General features: G+C 38.2%; 1 protein-coding gene across 4 annotated transcripts in view; it reads right to left on the minus strand.

The window, feature by feature from the left end:
• gramd4a (GRAM domain containing 4a) overlaps positions 1-11,219 on the minus strand; it is a 54,239-nt gene extending 43,020 nt beyond the window's left edge. For 2 of the 4 annotated variants that reach the window (XM_084111322.1, XM_084111320.1), the window contains exons 1-2: positions 10,958-11,219; positions 6,655-6,862 (exon numbers count right to left, since the gene is read on the minus strand). In XM_084111322.1, coding sequence (XP_083967448.1) covers positions 6,655-6,862; positions 10,958-10,986 — 237 coding nt within the window. In that variant the 5' untranslated portion in view covers positions 10,987-11,219. Of the gene's footprint in view, positions 1-6,654; positions 6,863-7,431; positions 7,505-10,957 lie in introns of all 4 variants that reach the window. The other 2 variants (XM_084111323.1, XM_084111321.1) reach the window with 2 other exon arrangements.

Genomic DNA, 11,219 nt, shown 5'->3' on the forward strand with positions numbered 1-11,219 from the left:
AAATATTTGGACCAACTAATAGGGATATGAATCATAAGGAATTTAACAAATTTGGATACAATCTAAATTCCACTTAACTTATTATGATGCTGTCTTTGGTTATACAGTAGAGTTTTTAGTTTCATTACTACATTTTGCAATAATATCATAAGGACTTCAAAAATGCCTGACATCACCACAAAATGGAAAGAGTTGGGAATTCAATTATGAATCAATTGTTTATATGCAACAAATTCCAGGGATGGGATTCAGACTTTAGGGAATCAAAATATTGTCTTAAAAGTAATCTGGCAATCGGACTGAGTGTTTAAATGACTCGATACTAATCGAAACAATGATAAATTCTGACTCATGTGCATGTAAAGTCAAACATTATGTGACAACAATGTAACATACTCCAATTTACCATAGGTTCTCTATTCCAAACCCTATTAGCTAACCTGAATCTTGCACCTCTTTGACACAAAACAAAGTGTCCTGAGACAGAAGATGTTAGAAGGGTCATCAGCAGAGGCAATTTCCAGTAGGAGACTAGCTCTCATAAACCGGGTATTCAAAGTCAATCAAACCCCTGCTTGTGTGAAAAAGTGATCTCATTACCCCCGGCCTTCAGGGAGTCATTAGCGCATGAATCAAATAGTAAAAAAGTGCTGCGACGACACATTCTAAACTACACAGATTACTACACTATCAGGCGAGAGTTGTGCTGGCTCCATGTGTATCTGTGTTTGTATGTGTGCGGCAGAGCTATTTCGACCCGTATGTGAGCGATGACTCACTCCTCACTGCTGTCTAAACCTCACATCACCACTGGTTACAATCTCTGTTAGCAGGCTGTTGCATTCAACACTAAAGTTACCTGTGATGCAGGAAATTACCAATGCAAACATATGCAAACACAGTGGTAAGACTGGTCAGCAGGTTACATGCTTCCTGAAAGCCATTGCAGGGGTATATCGATATTTAGCTCCTCAGAATGTTTTATTGCCTAAACACCATTATGTTGGAGAGAGCTCAAGTTCTGTGGGAACCATCACACTATCATTTTGAATTATACAAGCCTTTTGAAAAGCTTAGCCTTGGACAAGCTAAAGATGCTTTAGGGCAGGGATGGCCAACTTCGGTCCTGGAGGGCCACTGTCCTACAGAGTTTAGCTTCAACCCTAATCAAACACACCTGAACAAGCTAATCAAGAAAAACTAGAAAATCTAGAAAATTACAGACAGGTGATTTTTTCAGGGTTGGAGCTAAACTCTGTAGGACAGTGGCCCTCCAGGACCGAAGTTGCCCATCCCTGCTTTACGGTATCATGGAAGCATTCCCAAAACAGCAGCAGAACAACTAGAGAGTACAGTTGTCAAAAGTACCGACTTCGGTACCAAGTCGGTACTGAAATTTAAAAAAATCTGACGATACCAGTATTTCCCTCTAGCATTTTGAGCACTGTTGGACGGATTTTTAAACACCTCTGATTGGCCATTGTGTTCACACGCTCACGCTCTTCACCGATCGCTTACACAGATACACACGGGAGCGTTTGAAAGCGGCGTCTATATGCGGATCCGTCTATCAGTGGATATATTAGGGATCCGCTGATAGACGCCTCCTTTTAAACGCTCCCGTGTGTATCTGTGTAAGCGCTCGGTGAAGAGCATCAAAGATGTCATTGTTAATCATTGTAGCCAATCACAGACATATATGTTGAGCCCATCAAAACAATAGCCAGTCAGAGAAGTTTAAGAATCCATTCAACAGTGCTCAAAATGCTAGAGGGAAATGCTGGTATTGTCACATTTTTAAATTTCAGTACCGACTTGGTATCGAAGTCAGTACTTTTTCACAACTCTACTAGAGAACTAGATTAAGAAGGGGGGAAAAGAATATAGGCAACCACATATTTTTATAAAAAAATCAGAATATTGCATAAACGTTACGGATGGATACACCAACGCTGCATCTGAAATCAAATACTTCCCATACTATATAGTATGTGAAAAACAGTGTGCCAAAAAAGTAGTACGCCCGAATACAGATAAAAACAGTAGGTGAAAAGTCCCCGGTAGAGGATATATTAATGGAACCGACGTTGGTAGGTCAAGTGATCATAACAACATGGTGGGTGAGATGTTCTGGGTGTTTGTTTCTTACCTCTATGATATTTTGGTGCCTAGATACGGGCAAGAGTCTCTCAGTGTAAGCCTATACGATTTTTTTCACAAGTATGTCAGACCAGACGTAAACTGTCTGATCAATTAGACAATAATAATAATTCATCCTTTTACACTAACATGCTAAACTGTAATCTGAACAAGTTTTATAACAAATCTTTAAAATACATATATTTTAAAATGAATAAATAAGCACTGAATTATGTTAATTCCAACAGTTATACAATGTTTTCTGACGTTTTCACCTTCCCTTTTCATCAGTATGGATTTTACAGTATGTGAGATATGAGATTCTAAGAATAAAATCAATGCGTGCAAGTCATTCCATGGGCAACCAATAAAAAAACACCACTGTTGTAAAACTTGCATCATTTATTGCCTTAGAAAAATGTCCTAATGCCAACAAATAGTCGAAACTAAGATGGATCAGGGACAGAATCCAGTCCCGAACCAGAGTTAAACACTCCCACAGGGTTTTAAAAATCTCATGTGATTTTACAGTTCACATCAAGCGCATGGGTCACTCCCAGAATTAAATGCCACTCCCTTAACCCAGACGTTAAATCAGTTAGCGCACTTGGGATTTAAACTCGTGACCATATGTGCTGGTTTGATAGGATTTCAGCTTTAGAGGATAACAAGACGTGACTCTTGCCTCATAATGTCCGTGGCCGATTACGCCTGATGTCCACGCCGTTTCTCCTCTGTCAACTGTAAATAAAGCTGATACGCTATATTGTTGTTATTACCGGCACGTTTTTTTTGTTGTGTCTAGTAGCTTGATGCTATGGTTTCACTAAGTACATCAATAGTCAATATTTGTAACAATAGTAAGATATGAAAAGACTCAAAAATGTCATGGTGGTTTCACTATGTTAGCTAAAAAGTATTTTTAAGGTTATATTTAGTCTTTTCCTCAAGAACTTTTTTTATCAAATAATTTTTATCAGTTTCTACCCAAGGTCTTAGGTCTTATCCTCATAGTACTTATTTCATTCTGAAAAACAAAACATAGCTTATGCTGGTGACCAGTAATGCTAGATGTTTCATCAGGGTGTTCATGGCCTAGATCCATGATGAGAAGGCGATGAAAAAGCAAAGTAATTATTTCATTCCACACCCTAGTGACATGTCTCAGCGTCTACTTGGTGTCTTGCCAATTTACAGCAGTATCTTAACTGATAGTATTATAACTGACTGTTTTTAAAACACTCTTGAGCTTGTTTGAGGAGTCTGATGCTAGCATGTTGCTAAGCTAACGACTCAATACTCTAATACGCACAGAAATACATAATAGTTGTTTGTTTGCATCATTCAACAGAAAAATGTACTGAATCATCACAGAAGTGAACTCTTTTTGCAGGCCAACCCCAAACTTAACATTATCCTGGTTTCCTCAACAAAAAGCCAATGGGATTTTTCAACTGGCTTTTGGATTAAAGCAGAAAATGCACTCTGTAACCAACAAAAGTTTATGATTCATACACATTTTGTTCATCAAGATGATATTCACAAATTAACACGATTTTTATGTAGCCTAAATGCAATTGCCTGAGGTAAAAAGTTAGCATATTTTGAATGTGTCATTAAATATTAAGATTGTGCTTATAAACACAGCAAGAATGTAAAAGCAGACTAGTAAGTAGATGAGTTTACATGTTTGGAATGATGAAGTTCAATGTCCCAGAGAACCATATGACCACTTGAAAATGTAAAAAATATCCTGAGCTGTGTTATTTCAGTCATTTAACCAGAAACAAATAAAAAAAACCACTGAATTAGCAAAAATGCTATCTTATTTCCAAGTTTTAGGGCTCATTCCTAAGAGACACATTTGTGTGTCCAAAGGTAAATATAAACATCATAGTGACTAGAATATATGATAGTGATCAGGGCTTGAAATGAACATTTTGGCTCATTAGCCACTGTGGCAAGTGGTTTTCCAAAGTTCCAAATCCTACGGCGAAATTCAAGCCCTGTAACACCAACAATATTCATCCAGAGCAAATTAAATGAGTGAGTAAGAGGAGGCGGGTTCATGTGTCAACTCGCTGTCGGAGAGATGACAGAACGAGAAAGCGCAGCTGGTATCCTGTATCTATTCGAGAATCGAAAATTGTGACTGCGTTACACACCACTGCTGAAATCCACCTGCATTTGACGGGTTGGCTGGTGTTAATGTCAAGCCCTTGTAGTGATGCAGAAATAAACAAACCTCACCAAACACATATCAACAACCTGATGACCACACACACAACACCCTAGCAACATAGCTACGAGTTTGGTATGGATCAGCATCGCTTTTCGTGAAAATGTAATATCCAGTTTTGCTGCTCCCACTTGAGCCAAGAGGCCTTTCTATGTGGAGTCCATGTTCTCCCTTTGTTGGTTTGGGTTTATTCTGGGTGCTTCGGTTTCTCCCACAATCTAAAGACAGGCAAGATAGGTGAGCTGAAGAGACTAAATTGCCGGTATGTGTGCAGCCCTGCGATGGACTGGCCATCTATTCAAGGTGTCCCGAGATGCTAGGATAAGCGCCAGGACTCATGTGACCCTATTTAGGACAAGCTGTTGGGAGAATGGATGGATAGTTTAGCCATATACTATTTGGAGCACTCAAAGATCCCTGAAACTATTGCGTGGGTGGGCAACTGGGTGGGTTTTCGAATAGAGCCATGGATAAGGGGTGAGAATTAGACACCTTCCCATAGAGAAAGATGCTCTACAGCATCCTAGAGAAAAAAAAAAAAAACCCATGACTGTCACCCGACAGCATTTCAGTTTAAAAAACACACTCTAATGTTGCAGATGGAAGCAGAGGAGGTTGGCTCTATTGTGAGACACTTATGCAACACCATGACTAATCTGAGGCTCCATCATTGAGGGGAAAGCCTCAAAATAATCAGAACACCAAATTACACAGCTATGACCATAAACCTCTCAGAAAACATCTCTAACACGATTACGGCAAGGAATTCTTCCATAAACCATCTGTGAAATGAAAAGGTACCAGACTGAAGCAGCAGAGTCTGGTTTTAACAGGATAGTGAAGTGCATTAAAGCATCATTTGGCTGCAGGATGACAGACCGAGGACTGCATTTCTTGCTTCCTGCATATCAACTCAGTTTAACCAGGCGAATGAGACAACAGAGATATTTACAACATTATGGAAGGAAGATAAAGAATAAGTTCATGTGAAAAGGTCAGACTCTAAAGAGATTCATCACAAGCACAATTTGAATAGAGAAAACTGATTTAAAGGAACTGCATCTACGTTCTCATACAAAACAATGTGTTTGAAATTTGTGCAAGTCCTTTAACACAAAATTTTAGCATCAATCTTCAAATTATTTAAAAAGCTCTACATAGGCAACAACACCACATGCCACACAAAGAGCCCTGTGGACAGACTTAACTCACAATTGATTTCAATTTACCATAAGCATGTCAATATGCTGACATTTTCCAACTTTTAACAGGTAAAACAGTGCATTTTTATTGATACTTTTCAATGCTGAATGAATTATATTAATCATCGTCACAATGTGTTCAGGGAATGCCTTCTCTCTAAAGGATCCAATTGGCAAAATAAGCCTTCACAGTTTTCCTCTGACATTTTGTGGTATAGAATATTTGGTAACTGACATTTGAACAGTGTTGGCTCAGCAAAGAGCTAAACTGAGGGATCAAAATGAGAACCCAAGTCAAAGTCATTCGGCCAAATGCTACCTAAGAAAGCAGCATAATGTTGCTGCCTACCTTTTGTGTTGGAAGCAAACATATAATGCCTAGGTAGGCTCACTAGGTTTTGCAATGGACCTTCTAGAATACATGTATTACATAACTAACATACAGAAATTCCTAAACGAGTACCTCATAAGGGGCTTTCGCACCGGGTAGTTCTGGGAACTTAGTTATAGGAACTAGCCACCAGGGAGGTTCCCTTAGGAACATTTTCCTGGTTGCGTTCACACCGCCAGTAAGAACTCTGAAGTGACGTGAGCCGCGCTTTTTGTTGTGACTTTTATTTTGACGGCGTGGCAGACCTTTATTTTGAAAGCGCTGAGAACGACAGAGCCAGAGTTCATTAGTTTTCGATATGTCTAACAGTCTTGTCTAATACGCGATTAGATAGAACTGTTATACATTGAAAGTAGACAGTATATGAAAAGGTATTAGCGTATGCCGTGTGGTTAATGTCTAGTGTTGCTAGTGTTGCTGTGGCGGGTGCCATTGTTTCGCGAGCGTTCGGCCAATCAGCGAACACTAAAGTCGCTGGTAGTTCCTATAGTGCTGGTTTAGACCCTACTCTGAAGTAGGAGCTAAATTAGTTCCTCCAAAAGGAGTTCCTAGTTCCTGCGGTGCGAACATGACAAAATCCAGGTACTTTCGCCAATAGTTTTAGGAACTATGAAAAGGTTCCTTCGGTGCAAAAGCCCCTATACTTAACAAAGTTGCAGAACATCTGTAATTACAGTACTTACAGGGTCTCTTTGCTCATCATTGTCTCGCATTGAAGGTCGAGGTCTCAGTAGCATGTCATCACTACATTCAGTGTCTGACCCCGTAGGGGACTCGGGTAGATCCAGGAAGTCATCTCGCTTTGGACCGCGGAATCTTATTTTGTCCAGCCGCTTTAGCATGTTCAACACAGCTGCTTTAGGCTTTACCTTAACATTGTGTATGGCAGCCCTGAAGAGTCAAAAAAGTATGGCAAAGTATTAAGGACAAAAGGTACAAAACTTTACAGGGAACTTTCAAAGTAAGAACTCAGACAGGAGAATAAATAGTTACATTTTAAGGCCAATTCACACCGCTTAGACAAACACCAACAAACACGTTTGTTGGGTTTTGTCTGGTCATCGTGTTACCCCTGTCGGCGTCTGTTGGCGTTGGTCAGAGTTTGTTTTCTCTTGACTGACCATGTTCAATCAGTGTTTGTTGGTGTCTGTTGGGGCAGTGTGAACATGACAGTTATTTTTCATAACATACTAAATCCAACTGCCAATTTGTTTGTTGGTGTTTGTCTGTGCGGTGTGAATTGGCCTTAAAGAAGAACACGTGTTATGCTGCCAACCCCCTGGAAAGCTCACTTCCACATAATGAAGAAGCAAAGTGGCTTTATCACAGTAAGTCAATAGTACTGACAGGCCGATATATATCATCCAATCCCATTCATTAGCCAATTCGTGGCTCATTTGAGATTACTGCCATTGGCTGAAGCTCATGTCAACTTGGTCGACTGACAAAAGTTTTAGTACCGTGTAGTGTTCATTTGATTTCAGGATTTAAATCAGGACCATCCTCAATCAAAAGTTAAACATTCTGAAGCAACTAAAAAAAGAAAGAAAGAAAGAACTATTAAAAATCATACGTCATCATAACATAACCATGTATTTATTCAACAGCAATGTTTTATTCACTTGACATTAATGAGCCGATTAAATAATTAACAACCTGAAGCTTTTATAATGAATATGTAGGCTACACACTATGGATGCAAGCCACTACACTGTTTTGATTTCATTAATAACACAACCCTTGATTAAATGTGAATCTCCTCTCCTCTGAAATGGTTTACCCAGAAGTCAGTCACCTCTCTGACACGTGCTTATATCCTCAGGACTTTCACAAAAACACGTGAATGAATATTCTCAGTAGTCTCCAAGGCTGACCTTTTAACACGAAAGGGTATTAATCTGCTGTTTTGTTCTGAAGACCAACGGCAAGAGGAAATCTCTAATGATCACAACATGTTGAAAATGGATTACAGGGGCTTTTTCTGCCTTGAGCAAGAATCACTGACCAAAGTTGTTTTGTTTAAAATACAGTGGAGAAAGTGCCATATGTGGATTTCCCACAGAATTGATTTGGCAATGTCACTACCTTTTTGAAACGGTTTCAAAAAACCCATCATAATGTAATAGTTTCAACCATTATAGAGGACAAATGGCTTCACTCCACAGCCTTAAAAACATATTTTTCTTCTTTCCTCCATTTCACCTCTGCTCTAGCCTGATTCCTAATAACTTTCTAATAAACTTGGTAATTGTGTATAAATATAATTTACTGTGTTGAATTATCAAGTCGCTTTGGATAAAACCGCCAGCTTAAGTAAATGTAAATTAATACATTTGTTTTCCATGGAAGCAAGTCATAAAGGTGTTGAATATGAACTTGAGGCCGAGTCAATTATAACAGCATTTTAACACTTTTTTGCTCTACCACTTACAATTTAAGCTAATATTTACAAGTTAAAATGACAAGATAAGAATAAAAAGGTATTATGTAGAGAAGATAATGTCATAGATTATATCCAGCCATGAGAGACAACAAAACAATGGGGACAGGAGATTCAATTGTAACCGTCCCTCTCAGGAACTACATTATAGAACAGGGATTGCTTTGAGAGCTCTCGGTGCTTATTATTATGAAATTATATTTGGCTGTTATTGTGATTCTGCATGCTGTGAGAGCTGCAGAAGCCTCGGATCAAGTACACAAGGCGGAAGTAAATGTGTCCACCCACAGATCTCTTTACTGCCCACATCTCTATTCTCTGCATGAATATCCACCACCAAGGTTATCTAAATTACTTCTATCTGAACACCATTGAGAGCACTGGACAAACACCATGACTTTCAATATCAGAGGACATTCATATATATGTGAGACAGAGATTAAATTCAAAGATATGCTGCATAACACACATACACACACACAAAATATATACTTCTTTATTTGTGCATTAGTCATTCTCAGAGTTCAAAGCCACAGGTGCTGCCTACTCTCTCAGTGCAGGAATCCTGCTTTACACTGATCATTGCTTGAGAAAACAGCTGAATCTGAAAATGAATAAATCTGAATGGGTGATTCAATGGATACATGAATCAGTGACTAATAGTTCAAATAATTACTAAATCCATGGAGCAGTTAATCAAAAGTTGAATTCATCAATGATTCAAAAGATCAATGATTCAGCTGATTTTAATGATTCAGTTGATTTGAATCAGTGACTCAATAGGTCATTGAGTCTATGGATCAATTCATCCAAATATGAATCAACAAATCAAGTACTCAATGGATCGATTGACTTCAATGATTCAGATTATTTTATTAAATTAACCATTGATTCAATAGTTTGCTGAATGAATGAATCCATGGATCAGTTAGTTAAAAGATTATATATCAATGAAAATAAAAAACAGATCAATGAATCGGTTTATTTTCATGAATCAGTTGATTTCACAATGGATAAATGAATCAGTGGCTCAATCAATGAATGAATCTACGTATCGATGAATCAATGATTTTGTCTGGGCTATGAATAAAATAACATAAAAGCCCATTTAATTTGTCTTATCTTATAATTTTTGTGTAGAATGAGTAAATCTGTTTGTTCTTTGGATTACAAAAGTTTTAAAAGTTAAATTTTTAAGCTGATTACATTTTTAGGCTGCTTTGCCTCAGCAGTCTAACAAAATGATCGAGACGGCCAATCAAATCAAATCAGTCTTATACTCAATCAGTCTTATACTGTTACTGAAATGAGAGTTAGTGGAAAGATATATAACTGTTTTATGAGAATTTAAATGTTCAGCGACCGACAGTAATAGACTATCTAGTGATGCAAACTACTCAACTTTTCATGAAATTTCGCCATAAATGAATGTGATGACACAAGAAACATTTGCGTTTTCGACATACATTGGACATACGATAAGAGTGAATGTGTGCACATTTTTGTAAAAAAAATATTATTTTCAAATAGTTTAAGGGATAGTTCACCAAAAAAAAAATCATTTACTCAGCTTCAAGTTGTTCCAAATCTGTATGAGTTTCTTTCTTCTGAAGAAAACTGTTGGTAATCAAACAGTTGATGGACCCCATTGACTTCCATACTATGGAAGTTCAATGGGGTCCATCAACTGTTTGATTACCAACATTCTTCAAAATATATTCTTTTGTGTTCAACAGAAAAAAGAAACTCAAACAGGTTTGGAACAACTTGAGGGTGAGTAAATGATGACAGAATTTTCATTTCTGGATGAACTATCCCTTTTAATTGACAACTTCATGACTAAAATTAGACCAGTGCAGTACAGTAGAGCAGAACTTATTTTACCACTCTTCTTTATTCATTCCCTTAAATCCCTTTAATTATTCAATTCCTTTAACATTATTATTATTATTATCGTTATTATTATTATTATTTACTATTATAATTAACCAGCACAAAAATGAAACTCCGCCTATGCGAGTGATCATGCCTAAACGGAACAATGAATAGGTTGATCAGATGATCAATGGATCAGTAAATGAATGAGTGAATGACTTCATTTCAGCATCACGCGAGTCACGCGACAATCATCGCAACATCACTGACACATGTAACAACTTTCACTCCATCATCATCATCATAATCATCATACGCATGTTCTCTAGGCCGTCTACATGTCGTGTGTGAATACAATGTATCCGTTCTCCACATAATGATACGTTCTGTACCCTGATCGGCGTGTCTGAATGACATTATAACGGCCGCGTTCCTGGAACGCATTGAAATGCCACATTAAACAAAGACATGACACATTAGATTATGACGTATACAAGCTTAGCTATTTAAAATCAGCGAGCTCTTAGTGCGACACTGTCCGTGATAGCTTCGTTTTCAAGATCGCTACTCTTAATAGAAACGGGTCTTCTCTATGAATTATGACAGTGGTGAAGAAGACATAACTGTAAATCGCCTGTTGCCGTCTTGAATCTGTTTAAAGGTCCGCTTACCTAGCTCGCAAATCGTAGCAAAGTTTCATGAACCCTGCTGATAGTCTGTGATAGATCCGACCTTCAGGAACACCTGCTGTAAATATATCCCAGCTTCCCCACTGCTGTCTGAAAAAGAACCGCACGATGTCCCTGGAGCTTTTATTGTGTGCGAGTTAATGTCAGTCCCCCCCAGAGAACAGGGATCTGCGTGTGTTGTTGATGTCACTGAACTCACACACACAGCAGACGGGAAGATCTCTTAAACGAGTCCACTGATCTC

This window comes from Abramis brama, assembly GCF_963993115.1.
Source record: "Abramis brama genome assembly, chromosome: 4".
Classification (NCBI taxonomy): domain Eukaryota; kingdom Metazoa; phylum Chordata; class Actinopteri; order Cypriniformes; family Leuciscidae; genus Abramis; species Abramis brama.